Source organism: Anomaloglossus baeobatrachus, chromosome 1, assembly GCF_048569485.1.
Source record: "Anomaloglossus baeobatrachus isolate aAnoBae1 chromosome 1, aAnoBae1.hap1, whole genome shotgun sequence".
NCBI lineage: Eukaryota > Metazoa > Chordata > Amphibia > Anura > Aromobatidae > Anomaloglossus > Anomaloglossus baeobatrachus.
The window spans coordinates 798,820,541-798,841,351 of NC_134353.1; the positions used below are offsets into that span (position 1 = coordinate 798,820,541).

Consider the following 20,811-nt stretch of genomic DNA (forward strand, 5'->3'; position numbering starts at 1 on the left):
ACTTTTTGCCCTGCACTTCCTTTTTTTAGTTTTCATTTTTAGGTATGGACAGAGTTGTAGCTGGAAGAGGGCCCCGCATAGCTGACACATTCATTAAAATTTATGGCACAGAAGTGGTCTAAGTTACACCAGAAATGTCGTCCAGTTAGGGAGTGAAGAACATTTCTTGTAATAGTGTATGACAGCTGAGGAGCCACATTCAGAAAGGGTGGCACACCTCAAAATTAATTATGATCGCCTTAAGCCAGCTTTACACCTTACAATTAGGTGTGCGATCTCGTATGCGATGTGACACGCCCAGGTCGCATATGCGATTGAATGAGATTGCACGTAGGTCGTTCATTTGCTGTCACACGAGCGTTAGTAGTCTATGTTAAATTGATCAATTTTGTGTGCGATCCTTTAGATCATGTGTTCCGTGACGTATGCATTGGGCACCCTTTTTTTTTTATTTATTGACTTGTCAAGCGTGTGTAATGTGTAGGGATGCGTTTTTACTATGTCATCTGCCATTCAGCTCTGCTACATGGCCGCGGACAGCAGACACAGACAGCCATGTAGCAGAGCTGAATGGCAGATGACAGCAAACACAGACAGAGCCGCACTGTCAGAATGAACTCGGGTGAACTTCCCCCGACTTCATTGTCATGCTGCGGCTCTGTCTGTGCAGCGTCCTGATTAGCGGTCACCAGTGAAGGACTCACCGGTGACCGCTAAACTCCTGAGTAAGTGAATTGCGCAGCCCTCTCTCATATACTCACCGATCCCCGGCGCTGCACGGCATTCACACTGCTCCGGCGGCTTTTACTGTTTTGAAAAAGCCGGCCGCCCATTAAACAATCTCGTATTCCCTGCTTTCCCCGCCCACCGGCGCCTATGATTGGTTACAGTGAGACACGCCCCCACGCTGAGTGACAGGTGTCACACTGCACCCAATCACAGCAGCCGGTGGGCGTGTCTATACTGTGTAGTGAAATAAATAATTAAATAATTTAAAAAAACGGCGTGCGGTCCCCCCCAATTTTAAAACCAGCCAGATAAAGCCATACGGCTGAAGGCTGGTATTCTCAGGATGGGAAGCTACACGTTATGGGGAGCCCCCCAGCCTAACAATATCAGCCAGCAGCCCCCCAGAATTGCCGCATGCATTAGGTGCGACAGTTCTGGGACTGTACCCGGCTCTTCCCGATTTGCCCTGGTGCGTTGGCAAATCGGGGTAATAAGGAGTTATTGGCAGCCCATAGCTGCCAATAAGTCCTAGATTAATCATGTCAGGCGTCTATGAGACACCCTCCATGATTAATCTGTAAATTACAGTAAATAAACACACATGCCCGAAAAAATCCTTTATTATAAATAAAAAACACAAACATATACCCTGGTTCACCACTTTAATCAGCCCCAAAAAGCCCTCCTTGTCCGGCGTACTCCAGGATGATGCAGCGTCGCTTCCAGCGCTGCTGCATGGAGGTGACCGGAGCTGCAGAATACACCGCCGCTCCGGTCACCTCCACACAGCAAATGAAGACAGCCGCGCGATCAGCTGAGCTGTCACTGAGGTTACCCGCTGTCACTGGATCCAGCGGTGGATGCAGCGGTGGCCGCGGGTAACCTCAGTGACCGCTCAGCTGATGGTGAGAGGAGCAGCGGTGAGTAGCGCGATCAGCTGAGCTGTCACTGAGGTTACCCGCGGCCACCGCTGCATCCACCGCTGGATCCAGTGACAGCGGGTAACCTCAGTGACAGCTCAGCTGATCGCCGGCTGTCTTCATTTGCTGTGTGGAGGTGACCGGAGCGGCTGTGTCTGCTGCAGCTCCGGTCACCTCCATGCAGCTGCGCTGGAAGCGACGCTGGACCATCCTGGATTACGCCGGACATGGAGGGCTTTTTTGGGCTGATTAAAGTGGTTAACCAGGGTATATGTTTGTGTTTTTTATTTATAATAAAGGATTTTTTCGGGCGTGTGTGTTTATTTACTGTAATTTACAGATTAATCATGGAAGGTGTCTCATAGACGCCTGACATGATTAATCTAGGACTTATTGGCAGCTATGGGCTGCCAATAACTCCTTATTACCCCGATTTGCCAACGCACCAGGGCAAATCGGGAAGAGCCGGGTACAGTCCCAGAACTGTCGCATATAATGTATGTGGCAATTCTGGGCGGCTGTTGGCTGATATTGTTAGGCTGGGGGGCTGCCCATAACGTGGAGCTCCCCATCCTGAGAATACCAGCCTTCAGCCGTATGGCTTTATCTGGCTGGTTTTAAAATTGGGGGGGACCGCACGCCGTTTTTTTAAATTATTTAATTATTTATTTCACTGCACAGTATAGACACGCCCAACGGCTGCTGTGATTGGGTGCAGTGTGACACCTGTCACTCAGCGTGGGGGCGTGTCTCACTGTAACCAATCATAGGCGCCGGTGGGCGGGGAAAGCAGGGAATACGAGATTGTTTAATGGGCGGCCGGCTTTTTCAAAACAGTAAAAGCCGCCGGAGCAGTGTGAATGCCGTGCAGAGCCGGGCCGGGGATCGGAGATCGGTGAGTATGAGAGAGGGGGTAAGAGGGATAGACTGACATGGACAGAGAGAGAGGGACAGAGATAGTGATTGACTGACAGAGATTAGTGAATGACAGACATTGTGAGGCGCTTCAGAACGCAGCTTTTCAGCTGCGCTCTGAAGCAGACCTTTTTTAAGCTGCGGTGCAGAGCGCACACCTGCGCACATAGCCTCAGACATCAAAATCATATGAGGGATGTCACACGTTTCAATTGACTAGGTTCATACAACAAAACGTCCAATGTATGAGGAATAAACGACGTGTATGCGATCACCGTATTTTCGTTCAATCTTGATCGCACGTAGGTGTCACACGCAAATACGTCACGAACGATGCAGGATGTGCGTCACTTACAACTTGATCCCGACAATGGATTGAAAGATTTATTGAAGCGTGTAAAGCAGGCATTACTCCAGCATATTCTTCATAAAGACTGGGGTAGAAAATGTTAGTCTCGGTGAATTGGGGCCTGTGCTTGTAGTCACTGGTGCAAGGCTATCACTGGTGTTAAAGTTCACAATTAAAAGTATTAATCCAGGAATATTACTCTGCCCGTATTGGAACAACCCAGTACCCGGTCACCAATTCATCTGGGTGATCCCATTATATACAGCATAATACAAATAATATGGCCCCTGCCAGTGCCGACTGCAGTTTTTGGCACCAGAAAATAACAAATGATTGGTGAGAGTATATATAAAGTTGGTAAAACGGTTGGCAGATCGTCTTCCAAGAAGTGCCGTCTACCAATGTTATTTGCTATTATAGCCTATACAATTGTGCAGTGACAATAATAATCGTAATAAAAATAAAGTAATTACATTTTGCTCCATGTCTCCACAAGCAAATTTCCGAAAATGGAGAGTGAAATGGCATCCAATAGTTAACTGATCCAAGGCAGTTTTTTGACAGGAAAAAAAAATCTGCAAAATTGTTTCTTGGGGGAGGTTTTTTTGGTTTCTGCACAGAAAAAGATCTAAACATTAAGGCTATGTACGCACTGAGTTTTTTCGCGGCGTTTTTCGGGTGCATTTTTGGGCTCTAAACTGCATGACTTTGCTTCCCCAGCAAAGTCTATGACTTTTCATTTTTGTTGTCCGCGCACAACTTTTTTTTTTCAGCTGCGTTTTTGAGCTTAAAAAAATATGGATATGTCAATTCTTTGCTACGTTTTCCCCCCATGCAATGCAGTGGAAAAACGCAGTGATCAAAAACACACCAAAACACGGTAAAAACGCATGCGTTTTTACCGCTGGTTTTTTTTTTTTTTGCTTTTTTGTGTGTTTTTAGCGGCCAAAAACGCACAAAAATGCAGCTTCAATAAAACGCTCAGTCTTACATGATGCTTCTTTATTCTTCACATGGGAAAAAACTGGCATGTACCCTATGGGCAAGTTTCCCATTAAAAGAAGTTGAAAGAGTATTATGTGAAGCGTTTCTTGAGAGGTTCGGGGGTCATTTCCACAACAGAAGAAACAAACCCAAAATCAACTGTCGACATAGTTGTGAACACAGCGCCCTACAATGGGGGATCTCAGGGGTGACATACACAGCGCCCTACAATGGGGGAACTCAGGGGTGACATACACAGCGCCCTACAATGGGGTAACTCAGGGGTGACATACACAGCGCCCTACAATGGGGGATCTCAGGGGTGACATACACAGCGCCCTACAATGGGGTAACTCAGGGGTGACATACACAGCGCCCTACAATGGGGGATCTCAGGGGTGACATACACAGCGCCCTACAATGGGGGATCTCAGGGGTGACAAACACAGTGCCATACAATGGGGGATCTCAGGGGTGACATACACAGCGCCCTACAATGGGGATCTAAGGGTTGACATACACAGCGCCCTATAATGGGGATCTAAGGGGTGACATACACAGCTCCCTACAATGGGGATCTAAGGGGTGGCATACACAGCGCCCTACAATGGGGATCTAAGGGGTGACATACACAGCTCTCTACAATGGGGATCTAAGGGGTGACATACACAGCTCCCTAAAATGGGGATCTAAGGGGTGACATACACAGCGCCCTACAATGGGGGATCTCAGGGGTGACATACACAGCTCCGGTCATTTTTTGTTGTGGATATTCTCCGCAGTTTGTGTGCGAGATTTCAAAAAATCTCAAATAGTGATGAAACTAGGGGACAATAAACAGAAAACTCTGCACAGGAAATCTATTGTGTTTGCACACTGTGACATTTTTATGAATGAAATGTGTTTTTACCACAGCTACAAAATATCAATTCTAATGACACGATTCTTAGTGTAATGATAGTAGAAATGTCAATGATTGGTTTCTCCTGCCATCACACGTGGACAGACCTCTCCATTAACAAAATCTGTAGAATAAAGTCATCCAAGACCATGGAAAATATCAGTGACCCTTTTTATCTATTTTTTAGCAAAAAAAATCTCTCGTAGATGTGTGGGCTTGTGTTATTCTTCATGTGCGCTGTATTGCTCCAGTAATCATTCATACTGACCCCAAACCATTTGTGATGTGAAGAATATGAATGAAAAGTAACAGAGCAGAGAGAATCCACCACACGTGGCATCTGTGGCATCTCCGCCACCATTACATCTTTAATGCGGACAAGCATTATCCACATTGTATTTTAAGAGTTGTGGCTGAGGAACAAAAAAATAATGCCTGCAGTCTGCCCGAACAAAGAAAACCCTCAGCATTTTGGTTGTAATACACAGGACCCCCGCTCCGAGCACTAGAGAACTGACAGCGCAGCATTTTCAACTCAAGCACAAAAAGATGCTTGTGGCAGGTTGTCATGCTAATTCTAGATCTCATCTCAGCCATCACTTACAAAGCCCCCGCTTAACTCTACGCAGCCTGGTCTCACATTAAATGCTGTACACAAGCCGCTATATAGCACAAGTCTAAGACTATTAGAAAACATGCAAATAATGTAGTAAAAATCAATCATGTACATTTTCTTTCACCTGGCCATTTCCGGCAGTGCTGCTCGTGGCGACATCCGACGTCCCTTGTCCTTCGAGAGGCTTCTCCGCATCCCTGCCTCCAGCTTCATGCTTGCTCTGCGGTGGCCTCTGTAAGAGCGAACAGGAGTTACATTGTGGCTGCAACAACAAAGCAATCCTCACAACTCGCACTCTCCACACTGTCAAGGTACCAGGTCATTGCTGGGCATAAATCTCCCGGACTAAGCTCTGTAACATCCTAGAGATGGGAGACCGGGGATTAGCAGTGCAGACGGTGAGCTTAGACGTGATGCTGGGATAAATAAAGGACGTGTGTCGGCTGGGGATTACAGCCCTGGTAGACAAAGGATGTGCTGGGAGACATGGGAAACCATCCTCCACCAGCTGAGCGCAGCACAAGCAGGGGATGTGGAGCCGCTCTCAGGCACCGTCTTTGCTGCAGCGTCACATGACCTCATGCATCTTTCAAGGCCACAACTATTGTAGGCAGCGAGGCTGGCCAATTGTTAGGACATCCTCCCGAAGACAGGCAAATGGCATTACCAGACAGGGCTGTGCTGATATCATCTAACGACTATTGGTAAATACAATCGGAGAACGGTTCAGACAGGACGGAGACCGATATACTACATAAAGAAACGCCCAATACCTGCACTATCTAATACCAGCGAGCTCCGGTGGGCTCATTTATGACCATTAAGAGTTAAAAAATAGGATTGTCAGGTGGCGACTTTCCCTTAGAATAACAGATGGTGATGAGGACTGCCATTATACATGATCCGACCCCCAGAACACAGGGGTCAGAAGGGCGCCTCATTATAGAGGCTGAGGGCTGGATATTGTCAGCATGAGAGCAATTTGCCCATCCTAACAAAATGTCTACATGAGAATAAAAGGCACAGAAAAAGCCCAGGATAATGACCAGACAGACATCGGATGGATCCAAAATGCTTTGGAACACAGTAATGATTAAGGAGGGTTGCCCAGCATATCTGCAGGTTAATAGCATTTTTTACACGACAGGTTCCTATTAAATACATGTATTTAGGGTTAAAAATTATTTTTGTAATTGGGTTCTGTTAAATATTTGGCACAGTTTGGCTATAACTGGTTTCCTGTACGTGAACCTGTGGTCAGAAATCAGCTGAAGGAGCTCAGAGACAGACAGATGTTACAAACTCCACAAGTGACTGACAGGTCTACGTTAACTCATTCTGCATCCAGCAACAAAGGGGCTATAGAAGGCAAACAGGGAACAATGGTTAAAGGGAATCTGTCACCAGGTTTTTGCTTCCCCATCTGAGAGCAGCATAATGTAGAGACAGAGACCCTGATTCCAGTGATGTGTCACTTACTGAGCTGTTTGCTGTCATTTTCATAAAAAAGTGTTTTCTCTGCTGCAGATCTAGCAGTTATACAGAGCTCATGAATATGCTGGACTACCTGCAGCATGCCAAGTAGTCCTCTAATGATAATTTACTGCTGACTAAACAGTGATTTTATGAAAACTACAATAAGCAGCCCAGTAAGTGACATCACTGGAATCAGGATCTCCGCCTCTACATTATGCTGCTCTCAGATTAGGTGGCAAAAACCTGGTGACAAAATCCTTTTAATGAAACCCAAAATTATTCTTAGCCCAGAATGCATACATTAATAAATGCATAAATTAAAAAAAAAATAGAAATAAAAAAAATTGTCTAGAAATGTGAAAAAGCACTTTAATTTTTGTAAATAAGTAAAACACAAAAGTGGCATACATTTTCCCATATCCACTGTGCAGAGAACGTGAAGCACTGGACACATGATGTGTTTGCTCACATTACTTCTCCCATCAATCATATAACCATTACCTGACCTGTCTGCCCCTCCTCTGACCTACTATTGTCCGCTCAGATATCCTCCTCACACACATGATGGACATTGCTTTGAGCTGCCCCAATTCTCTGCAGCTTACTTTTTTGGTCAATTTAATTCCTAAAAACCTGCAGCTCCCCCTGACATTACACTCAGCCGTTGCATTTTATTGCATAATAACCTTTTTCTCCCTAGGGTCCATATTTACAGCTCTTGTTGCCCCAGAGAGACATTCAACAAGATTTTTTTGTTTACGACATTCCATATATTTTGCGATATTACATATAAACAAAGAAAATATGATAAAAAGTATAAAATAATATAAAAATGTATTGATTGTCAAAACACAATCCATAGCCACAGGTAATCAATATAGTAACTTGACGGATCAAAGGGGAAGATCCAAAAATATGTGCACATGTGGACAAAGAAAACATAAGGGCCCCGAGGAAGCCCATGCAAAACGCGTAAGGCTGCTGGTGCACACTTCTGGACATGGCTAGCATGCACTGATACTACCTAATGGACAATTATTGCGGGGGCCATGGGCTACAGAATACTCTATGCCACTGCCTTTATTCTGTCTTGTGGCTCCTCATTAGTCTGTGGCTACGACCTTACCAGCTCGTTGCTTCTTTCATTTTGCATTTACTCTGCTTCTTCATTTCATTTTTTCCTGCTGTGCTGCCCTTATACATACATTCTCTTTGTCTGCATATTTTTATCTCTTCCCATTAATCTATTATGTAACTATACTGATTACCTGTGGCTATGTATTGTGTTTTGACGTTCAATACATTATTGTCTTTTATACGCTTCATCAGACTGTCGTTGGCTTTATGTCTCGATATCTTCACAAGATCTCTATATTATTTGGAGTTTCCCATTCTCTCTATTATTGGGGATAAGCTTTCCCTATTCATTCCACCCTGTGTTTGAATTTTCATGATAATATTCCATATAAGTTGTAGAGCCACACAGTGCTCAAATAAAAAGCACCACACAACCCTCTTCACATAGCACTGACATATTACTGCATTGCCTGCTACCAGTATGTGATGACCAACTAAAAATGCCACAGAACATCCCAAATAGTAATAATCTACTTTAGGCCTTTTTCACACGTCAGTGATTCTGGTACGTATGTGCTAGTTTTTATACGAACCAGAATCACTGACATACATAGACCCATTAAAATCAATGGGTCTGCGCACACATCAGTGAGTTTTCACTGACTGTGTCTCCGTGCAGCGTACATGCGTGTCTATGATTTCCGCACGGACAGAGGTCCATTTTTTTCTGGCATCACTGATCTCCCACGGACCACACTATGGTGTGATGCGTGAAACACTTACCAGAAAAACACGTACATTGAAAATAAGATGATTTTTATACCTTCTCCAGAGACGCTCTCTCCGGCCACTGCTGGCTGCTGCTTCCTGCCCAGCTAATTACTGTCATGTATATTCATTTATGCATGGCACAGCTGACCCGGAAGTAGCTGCAGAGGTGACACAGCGGCGGCCGGATGCAGCATCCGGGAGAGTTCAGCACCACGGACAGCAGGAGCGGGGAGCGGGGACAGGTGAGTTTATCTCCATGTGCAATCACGGCACACGGAGGGACATATGCGTTTTTTACATGTCAGTGAAAAACATCTGTTTTTTACTGACGTGTGAAACAGGCCTTACTGAAGTACTACTACCAGATAGTGATGAGTGAGCACTACCATGCTCAGTACGAGTAACAAATAGTTGTCACTCGGATGGGCACGACTCGAGCATCCGTGTAATGGAAGTCAATGTAGAACTCAAGGAAAAATGACTGAGTTCCCCATTGCCTTCCATTATACTCGAGTACTTGTGTTGAGTGCATCCGAGCGTCTGATCGCTCGTTATGAGTACCAAACACCCAAGCATGGTAGTGCTCGCTCATCACTACTGCCAGATGTACAGTGTTCATGCAACAGTCATAAGGGCTTAATTTCTTTATTTTTTTAACACTAGCTGTAGTAACCGGTGTTGCCCGGGATAGTTAGTCCCACTCTCCTGCTCTCCCTGTATGACCGGTAGCAAAATAGAAGCAGAGCTGTGATTGGTTGCTATAGGCCACCTGATAAATATCCAGGCTAACTGTGAAAACAGCCAATATATTACCTCACACATCCACACAGTAAGTAAGCAGGTTTTTTGGCAAATAACTGTAAAGCACGGGATTAAATTTCCCCTCAAAACATAGTCTATGATGTTCCCTGAGTCAAAATGAGGCGTCTGTGCAAAATTTTGTGATTGTAAATGCAACGGTGCGGATTCCTTTGCGGACACACACACACTCAGCTTTATATATTAGATTTTTCAATAATTAAAAAAAATGCAATAAAAGCGGCAAACAAACCAGTCTCCCCCTCCCCACGTCATTCAGGGATCATTTATAGGAGATGAAATTATTTTATTTTAATTAAAAACATACGATCATTTCTTCTATATTAAATATGATAGAGGACTGATCATTTCTGAGAAAAACGGGACAGCAGAGATGGGAGTATAATGCAATTAATTTGATTAGTTTGCTATTGGAGATTGGCACAAAATCCAGGGTGTTACCCCTGACCCCTCTTCTGCCATTGGTGAAGCGGGCAGAGTGCCGTGATTGGTCAGAGCAGCTCAAGCTTTAGCAGTGTAATGAGAGCGGAGAAGGAGATTGTACACGGGGAGAGTTCGGGCCTCAAGACAACTAGCAGGAAAGGAGTTGTGCAAAGCTGTGTTTGCAATATAAGTCCCACAGTAACTGCCTCTAATAACCCCCTAACAGGTAGAGCACAGCTCAGACAGCGGTTTAAAGGAAACCTGTCAGGTGCAATATGCAGTGACAACCACAAGCAGTTCTGGGTGCATATTGCTGATCCTTGCCTAACTGTCCCTGTATACACTAGCATAGATAAAGAGATCTTTAGAAAAAGTATTTCTAAAGATCTTTTGTCTTATGCTAATGAGTACAGGGACTAGTCCCAAGGGCGTCAGTTCCCCTGGCTAGTTGCCTCCATTAGCATGTAAGTACGCCCTGTGAGTGTACTAACATGCTAATGAATACACAGCATCAGAGGATGATCTCACTCACCTCTCCACTGCCATCGTGTCCAACACTGGATTTCAGCTCAGTGCACATGACCCCAGAGTTTCAGTCATGTGCATTATGAAGCCGGGTGTACGCGTCCTGGCTTCAAACTGAAGTACTGCGCATGACCCAACCTCTGGGGTCATGCACACTGAGCCGAAATCCCGTCGGACGCAATGGCAGCGGAGAGGTGAGTGAGATCATTCTCTGACGCTGGACATTCATTAATATGTTAGCACGCCCACAGGGACGTACTAACATGCTAATGGGGGCAACTAGCGAGGGGAACTAATGCCCAAGGGACTAGTCCCCTCGCTCATTAGCATACGATAAAAGATCTTTCGAAATACTTTTTCTAAGGATCTCTTTATCTATGCTAGTGTATACAGGGACAGTTAGGCAGGGATTAGCAATATCCAACCAGAACTGTTCGTGGTTCTGGGTGAATATTGGACCTGACAGGTTCCCTTTAAGTGTAAGGAGAGCAAACAAACAAAATTGTGCTAAAGTCTGGTTATGTCAGTGCAGATGTCTATGAGATCCAGAGCATGCCATGTCAGGAGCAGTAACTAGAGTGGCGAGGTCTAGAGTGGCGTGTGTGAGAGAGATCACACATTTTGAGGTCTGAGGATGGGCTATGCCCTCCAATTTATCCCATCAAAAAAAAAAAGATATTTTGCAAAATTGCCCGGCTTTTTGTGACGGTTGATAAAATTATAACACTTTTCTAAAATACATATTATTGGCAAATCCGATGAATTTCTTTGGTAGGTATGCAGGTTTAACTATTCCACTACTAGAGAGAGTGAAAAATTTACAGAAATTCTCTTCTCTATGAGGTACTAAATGTGGAGAATGTGACTCTCCAGCTTGTAGCTGGGAGTCACATTTGGCTAGTAAGCCCATGATGTGCGGCAAGCAGCTGTCTGCCAGCTTAGTGCCTTAACACCATGTCTTTCAAATAACTATGGACAGCAGGTCTTCAGATGGTGACTTTTGTGAGTAGCCCGAGCAGATCTGAATGGGGGTAAGGTAGGAACCTCTGGGTCTTGGCATACTGTCTCATTATGATCTCTATGTAAAAGCTTTGGCTGTGATATCAGTAATGGGGGCTCTGGGTGTCACTACTGTGAGGGTGGCGGGAGCTGAATGGGGCTCAGTACCTTCTTACAGAGCTGAATGTGGCTGTCAAAGTCACAAAGGTTGTGGACCTCTGCTACACAGCATCAGGAATAGCTGCTTGTAAAGACTTAATCTGCAAAATAAGGAGTCTACTGTCTATACAGGGTTAATCAGAGTCTCTTATTATATACTGTACACAAATAGTCACAAAACGGGATTGATGTGACAGGATTTACCTCAGTTTCTGTTTATAGCCTCCTCCTATTCCATAACACCCAGGAATCTATCATGCAATTATTTTTACTAAACTACGGTACATCTAAAATGAAGCTGACAGAATATTTTTGCATTTCATTTTGACCAGTGTCTCCTCTCAAACAGTGTCAACGCAGTGATACAGCGGAGAGCCCAATTTCAGCCACCTTCACTCCCCCCCTCTTGAATGGCCAAAGATATAAAAAAATCAAAACAGGATTTTTTGTTTTCCTAATTATACAGTGCCTACAAGTAGTATTCAACCCCCTGCAGATTTAGCAGGTTTGATAAGATGCAAATAAGTTAGAGCCTGCAAACTTCAAACAAGAGCAGGATTTATTAACAGATGCATAAATTTTACAAACCAACAACTTATGTTGCTCAGTTAAATTTTAATAAATTTTCAACATAAAAGTGTGGGTCAATTATTATTCAACCCCTAGGTTTAATATTTTGTGGAATAACCCTTGTTTGCAATTACAGCTAATAATCGTCTTTTATAAGACCTGATCAGGCCGGCACAGGTCTCTGGAGTTATCTTGGCCCACTCCTCCATGCAGATCTTCTCCAAGTTATCTAGGTTCTTTGGGTGTCTCATGTGGACTTTAATCTTGAGCTCCTTCCACAAGTATTCAATTGGGTTAAGGTCAGGAGACTGACTAGGCCACTGCAACACCTTGATTTTTTCCCTCTTGAACCAGGCCTTGGTTTTCTTGGCTGTGTGCTTTGGGTCGTTGTCTTGTTGGAAGATGAAATGACGACCCATCTTAAGATCCTTGATGGAGGAGTGGAGGTTCTTGGCCAAAATCTCCAGGTAGGCCGTGCTATCCATCTTCCCATGGATGCGGACCAGATGGCCAGGCCCCTTGGCTGAGAAACAGCCCCACTGCATGATGCTGCCACCACCATGCTTGACTATAGGGATGGTATTCTTGGGGTCGTATGCAGTGCCATCCAGTCTCCAAACGTCACGTGTGTGGTTGGCACCAAAGATCTAGATCTTGGTCTCATCAGACCAGAGAACCTTGAACCAGTCTGTCTCAGAGTCCTCCAAGTGATCATGAGCAAACTGTAGATGAGCCTTGACATGACGCTTTGAAAGTAAAGGTACCTTACGGGCTCGTCTGGAATGGAGACCATTGCGGTGGAGTACGTTACTTATGGTATTGACTGAAACCAATGTCCCACTGCCATGAGATCTTCCCGGAGCTCCTTCCTTGTTGTCCTTGGGTTAGCCTTGACTCTTCAGACAAGCCTGGCCTCGGCACGGGTGGAAACTTTCAAAGGCTGTCCAGGCCGTGGAAGGCTAACAGTAGTTCCATAAGCCTTCCACTTCCGGATGATGCTCCCAACAGTGGAGACAGGTAGGCCCAACTCCTTGGAAAGGGTTTTGTACCCCTTGCCAGCCTTGTGACCCTCCACGACCTTGTCTCTGATGGCCTTGGAATGCTCCTTTGTCTTTCCCATGTTGATCAAGTATGAGTGCTGTTCACAAGTTTGGGGAGGGTCTTAATTAGTCAGAAAAGGCTGGAAAAAGAGATAATTAATCCAAACATGTGAAGCTCATTGTTCTTTGTGCCTGAAATACTTCTTAATACTTTAGGGGAACCAAACAGAATTCTGGTGGTTTGAGGGGTTGAATAATAAATGACACTCTGAATAAACTTTTCACAATTTAAAAGAAAAAAAAAAAGAAATAACATTCTTTTTTGCTGCAGTGCATTTCACACTTCCAGGCTGATCTACAGTCCAAATGTCACAATGCCAAGTTAATTCCGAATGTGTAAACCTGCTAAATCTGCAGGGGGTTGAATACTACTTGTAGGCACTGTATGTCGGAGAAATGTTTAAGTTTGGTTTCTTTTTAGTTCATAGCTTTCCAAGAGGTGACAGGTCTTCTTTAATGATGCTGTCCTATTTAGTTTTCTGTCTAAATGAATCTGTGTTATAAGTATTGAATTAAGACAGACACTGCCTAATCACATACGGTAACTGCCCGAGCCTGCAGCGGCCCTGATTTCTCCTTGCGTTAAAGGGAACAGGTCACCAGTTTTTTGGCCTATAAGCTGCAGCCACCACAACTGGGCTCTTATATACAGCATTCTAGCATGGTGTATATAAGAGCCCAGGCCGCTGTGAGAACATAAAAAACACTTTATAGTACTCACCTAGAAGGTCGCTCCGCTGCACACCAATCGGATGGGTGGCAACGTTCTCCAGGACCGGCGCCTCCCCTTTCGGCCATCTTGGTCTTCCTTATTCTGAAGCCGCGGTGCATGACGTGTCTACGTCATACAGACGCGACGGCATTAAGGTCCTGCGCATGTATGTGTATGACGTAGACACGGCATGCACTGCGGCTTTAGAATAAGTAAGAATAAGATGGCCGAAAGGGGAGGCCCCCGGTCCCAGAGAACGGTGCCACCCATCCGACTGGTGTGCAGCGGAGCAACCTTCTAGGTGAGTATTATAAAGTGTTTTTTATGTTCTCATAGCGGCCTGGGCTCTTATATACAGCGTGTTAGAATGCTGTATATAAGAGCCCACTGGTGGTGGCCGCAGCTTATAGGCCAAAAAACTGGTGACAGGTTCGCTTTAAATGTTTTCCCTCCTGTAAGTTTGATTACACAAGACCCTGAGTTCTGCAGTGCAACATCATTTTTAGATTCAAGACCATAGAAGCATATTCTATCAAATACACACATATACCACTCTGAGTTTTTAGCAATAATGAAGATTTGCAATGTATTTTTTTGCCATTATACTTGGCAAATTGTGCACATTGCTAAAGGAAGTAAAGACTGCCTAGCGAAAACATTCTAAGATCTAGTCATCTGTACCAATACATGGGTAGACAAGTACAGGTCATGTCCACTGGATTGGATGTAGATTGTGGACACAAACCCAGACAAAATATACTGCAATTTCACTGGCATAAACAAGGCATTATAAACCCCAATGACCTAAAAAGAGATCCACCAACATTGTAGGTCTTTAAGGATCTATAGCAAAGAGCTGAAAAAGAAAGTCTAAACAATGGAACCATAATCATAGATCTAAGAAAAGACATAGGAACAACTGCTGAAGGAAAATTATAAAAAGTTTATTAGATACTAGCAAAAAATATTACTTAAGACATAAAATTATAGAGAGGACTGTTACAAGACAAGATTTCAGGATAAATGGAATAATCCACAATGGGATCAGTAATAATCCAGAAAAGAGACGGTGGATCCCCTAAAGAAATTCTGTATATTGCTCTCATAATAAATATATATATGTATACAAAAACACACACACACACACACACACACACACACTTATGATCTTATGATTAAAGGGAATCTGTCAGCAGGTTTTTGCTACTTCATCTGAGACCAGGAAGATGTTTGCAAGAAGATCCTGAATTCAATGATGTATCACTTAGATTACTGGCTGCAGCTGTTCTGCCACAATCAGAATTTTTAATCATGTAGCAGAGCTGAGAGCGGTGTCCCGCTCACACCAGACTTTCTATAGTGATTGAGCATTGACAGTGAAATGTCAATCACAGCAGGGGGGCGTGTCAGACTGCCATGCTCCTGACTTTGTAGTCCTGCAATGATAAGGGTCCTGCTGATTACACAAACATAGCAAAAAAAAAAACCCCAAGAGATCATACTGTGACAAGACAGGCAGTTTTCTGTGTTAACCCTTGCAGAATACTGGCTTTAGCTTACATAGCAAACACCTGCTGACAGATTCCCTTTAAAACATAATGTCATAATACATAAAGTATAGCTCAAAGTGCAAATAAATATCAGTTGATGATATATAACTAGATGTAACTTAGATTCAGTAATGACATTATGTAAACAACAATATAGTATAAACTTATGTATAATGTATAATATATATATATATATTTATTATATATATATGAATGTATAATACCTTGAGACATGGTGAGCCAAAACAAATAATATATATAGAGAGACAAGAACTGGTCTTTGTTAGGAGGCGTGATTATATATTACCGTATTTTTCGCTTTATAAGACGCACTTTTGTTCCCCCAAATTTTGGGGGAAAGTAGGGGGTGCGTCTTATAAGCCGAATATACGGGGGGGGGTGTATATATATATATATGTACACTGCAGCGTCCAGGGGAGGTGGGGGCAGCAGCTCTGGAGCAGAGGGGAACGCTGCGGCGGCAGCCTTTGATCTCCTGCACCCGCTCATATAATATGCACAGCCGCTGTCCATCTCCAATGGTGCTGAAATCGCACGCAGTGAGGGGCTGGTGAGCGGTGCATATTATATGAGCCTGCGTCCCAGTGTGATCGCACATGCCCACCCCTGTGTTAGATTTGGCCCCCAGGCTGCTGCTCATTCTAAAATAAAAAATCTTTACTTACCCCTGCAGCGTTTCTCCCCGTGTCCCTGCTTCCACTGTGATCAGGCAGGCAGAGAGCTCAGCCTGCTGTGCCGATCACATGACCGCACTGAGAACCAGGAAGTGGAAGAACAGAAGCACGGAGGGAGACAGGAGGGAGCTCAGCGCTGCAGGAGATAAGGAAAGAGGGTTTTATTTTACTTTGGGCAGCAGCCTAGGGGCCATATCTGACACAGGGGGACTTGTGCTATCTATAGGGGCCATGGGCAGCACTATGGGGGAGATATCTAACACAGGGGGACTTGTGCGATCTATATAGGGGCCATGGGCAGCACTATGGGGGCGATATCTGACACAGGGGGACTTGTGCGATCTATATAGGGGCCATGGGCAGCACTATGGGGAAGATATCTAACACAGGGGGACTTGTGCGATCTATATAGGGGCCATGGGCAGCACTATGGGGGCGATATCTAACACAGGGGGACTTGTGCGATCTATAGGGACCATGGGCAGCACTATGGGGGAGATATCTAACACAGGGGGACTTGTGCGATCTATATAGGGGCCATGGGCAGCACTATGGGGGCGATATCTAACACAGGGGGACTTGTGCGATCTATATAGGGGCCATGGGCAGCACTATGGGGGCGCTATCTGACACAGGGGGACTTGTGCGATCTATATAGGGGCCATGGGCAGCACTATGGGGAAGATATCTAACACAGGGGGACTTGTGCGATCTATATAGGGGCCATGGGCAGCACTATGGGGGCGATATCTAACACAGCAGGACTTGTGCGATCTATAGGGACCATGGGCAGCACTATGGGGGAGATATCCAACACAGGGGGACTTGTGCGATCTATATAGAGGCCATGGGCAGCACTATGGGGGCGATATCTAACACAGGGGGACTTGTGCGATCTATAGGGACCATGGGCAGCACTATGGGGGCGATATATAACACAGGGGGACTTGTGCGATCTATATAGGAGCCATGGGCAGCACTATGGGGGCGATATCTAACACAGGGGGACTTGTGCGATCTATAGGGGCCATGGGCAGCACTATGGGGGCGATATCTAACACAGGGGGACTTGTGCGATCTATAGGGGCCATGGGCAGCAGCATGGGGGCGTTATCTAACACGGGAACGTGTGCAATCCATAGGGGACCATAGGCAGCACAGGGGAACGTGTGCCATCACAAGGGGGCTATAGTCAATATAAGGGGGCCATATCCAGATTAAGGGGGCTAATTTTAGGATGGGGGGCTATGAGGGACATATACCCTATATGATTTGTTAGAGGGACACTGGCATTATAAGATGGACCCCATTTAACATTAAAAAAAAATAATTCTCTTTTCCTTCACCAAATTTGGGGGTGCGTCTTATAATCAGGTGCGTCTTATAAAGCGAAAAATACGGTATATACCCCGTTTCCAAGCTCTAGATAAAAAAAATCCTCATAAAAATAAAACAGACTGCAAACTTTAAACCCCCCCCAATGTGTTCATTATTTCAACAGACATGGATGAATAAAAAAACCCTCAAAATTAGCTTTAATGAATTACCATGTGTTCACTGGCCAATAAAAAACAACAACTAGTGTGTGCTGTGTGAACACGACCGTACGCTGTGGCTCAGGTTACTCAGCGGTTACACTTCCAGGTCTGGAAGTTTTGAGATGTAACCAGTTAGGAAACAACATGACACCATTTTGGTGTGCTGAACCGCCCCTAAAAACTATTTAAAAGCAATCCATCTACTCAAAGCACAAGATGTTTCTGCATCTTTATGCCGCAATTTGTATGCAGTAGCGAGCGTTCCCCGAGGCTGCTTGATTTGGTATGTGATTTAATAAAGCTCTCATTATACATCCAAATTTAGAAACAGAATTATCATCATTCCAAATGTCAGAGGCATTAGGCGGAGACAACGGAAGCTGCTAAAGAGTACGGTGCCAGGAAGAAGATGGTATCATTACATGGTGCTTATCCGAGACACACAATAAGCACTAACATCTGCTGAATGCGAACCACATAACTAAAACCTGCAGACAGCGCCGAGAAAATAACAGGAGATATACCTGTGCACGTGATCATTCAGAAGGCAGAAAACTGAGGCATTTTTAGTATTCTTAGAACCAGACATAAAACCACTTAGAGGGATCCTGGACTAATGGAAATGGAGATTACAAAGCGTCTGCACATCAAGATATATATATGGGCCCGCACCTATTAATAATGGCTGATTATGCATCAATAATAAAACTGGGAGCAGCTAGTGGGCAAGAACTGCACACAATCTTTGTTTTGCATGTGAATGGCCTTTCGGTGTGCTGTAGATTAGTAGGGTCCAGGTCTTAAGATCCCAACAATCACAGAAAAGGCTGTCCAGTAGAGCCCAGCTGTGAAGGTCTATGATGGTGCTCCGCTGACTGACTGTCCATACAAGAGCGGAGCCTGCGGCTGGCTACACTGCCGTACAAACGCCTTTCTAATCCCACTGCATCTGAACTGTCAGGTTTTTAAAAAGAAAAATTCTTGTCCACAGTGGTGAAATTCTACATCAGAAACAGCTACAGCGTACCCAGAGGGGAAGGGCGATGGCACAGTGGCCGGAGGCCTGCTCTTGTCAGCTGCTCCTCTAGATCCTTTGAAGTAATCTACTTTGTTTCCCTAAAATCAAGACATTATTTTAGGCTCCAAAAGATGCACGAGGGCTTTTTTTTAGGGGATGTCTTTTATTTTTTAGCCTCAGTGATTACAATGTGTGTTGATTGCAAATGAATATTCACCCCCTTCGCCCACCCATAATCCCACCCACCCCTGTGCTGGCGTCAGTGATTGGAACGTCTGCTAATGGTAAATGAATAAATCACTCTCTACCTCTGCCCATAATCCCGCTCACCCCTCTGTGCCGGTGTCAGTGATTGGAATGGTTGTTAATTGCAAATAAATATTCACCCCTTCCCATGCCCACCCACCCCTCTGTGCCAGCGTCAGTGATTGGAATTAATATTCACCCCTTCCCCTGTCCACCCATCTGTGCCGGCGTTAGTGATTGGAATAAATATTCACCCCTTCCCCTGCCTACACACCCCTCTGTACGGGCGTCAGTGATTGGAATAAATATTCACCCCTTCCCCTGCCTACCCACCCCTCTGTGCCGGCGTCAGTGATTGGAATAAATATTCACCCCTTCCCCTGCCTACCCACCCCTCTGTGCCGGCGTCAGTGATTGGAATAAATATTCACCCCTTCCCCTGCCTACCCACCCCTCTGTGCCGGCGTCAGTGATTGGAATAAATATTCACCCCTTCCCCTGCCTACCCACCCCTCTGTGCCGGCGTCAGTGATTGGAATAAATATTCACCCCTTCCCCTGCCTACCCACCCCTCTGTGCAGAGCGTCAGTGACTCAGCCAGACTGCTATATAACTGTCCGAGGATTGTATCCAATTCTCAGACTAGCCGTCTGCTCTCCTCACCTGAGCGTGACAGCTGCATAGAAATACATGTGACAGGCTCAAGTCAGAAGAGCCGCTGGCCAGTCCAAGCATTGCGATGCGATAATCAGGCAGTAATACGGCAGTCTGACAATCACTGACACCTGGCACAGAGAGTGGGCTGGAATATGAGTTGAAGAAAAGAGGGTGAATATTCATGCACCATTAACAAATGTTCCAATCACTGGTGAGCGCAAAGAGGGGTGGGTGGGATTACAAGCAGGAGAAGGGTGAATATTCATTTGTCATTAATAAATGTTCCAATCACTGGCACCGACACAGAAGTGAATATTCATGTGCCATTAACAAACGTTCCAATCACTGACACCGGCACAGAGGGTGGGGGAAGGGGTGAATATTAATTTTCCATTAACTAATTGGCATGTGATGATAAAGTTGGGGCTTACAGCAACACAATAGGGCAACACACACCAATAAAAGTTACATATTCTGAAAGGCTGCCCAAGACCTATTTCAGGATACTATTATGGTATGGTAAAAACTAGAGCTTATTTTTGGATTAGGGCTTACATTATAGAGACACCCCCCCACTAGGACTTATTTTTGGAGTATAGCTTATATTATAGAGACCCCCCCCCCCACTAGGACTTATTTTTGGAGTAAGGCTTATATTATAGAGACCCCCCCCCCCCCCCCCCACTAGGACCTATTTTTGGAGTATAGCTTATCTTATAGAGACCCCCCCCACTAGGACTTAATTTTGGAGTAAGGCTTATATTATAGAGACACCCCCCCCCACTAGGACCTATTTTTGGAGTAAGGCTTATATTATAGAGACACCCCCTACTAGGACTTATTTTTGGAATAGGGCCCACATTATAGGGACCCCCCCCCCCACTAGGACTTATTTTTGGAGTAAGGCTTATGATATAGAGAACCCCCCCCCCCCCCACTAGGACTTATTTTTGGAGTAAGGCTTATATTATAGATACCCCCCCCCCCCACTAGGACTTATTTTTGGGTTAGGTGTTATTTTTGGGGGAAACACGGTAGATGTAGCCATCTCCATTTGTACAG

The 20,811-nt window shown here is 44.9% G+C and overlaps 1 protein-coding gene across 2 annotated transcripts in view; it reads right to left on the reverse strand.

Moving 5' to 3' along the window:
* The window catches only part of APC (APC regulator of Wnt signaling pathway), a 57,827-nt gene that overhangs the window by 21,108 nt on the left and 15,908 nt on the right, over nt 1-20,811 (reverse strand). The window contains exon 5 of one of the 2 annotated variants that reach the window (XM_075325012.1): nt 5,539-5,646. In XM_075325012.1, the coding sequence (XP_075181127.1) occupies nt 5,539-5,646 (108 nt within the window). Of the gene's footprint in view, nt 1-5,526; nt 5,647-20,811 lie in introns of both variants that reach the window. The other variant, XM_075325011.1, reaches the window with a different exon arrangement.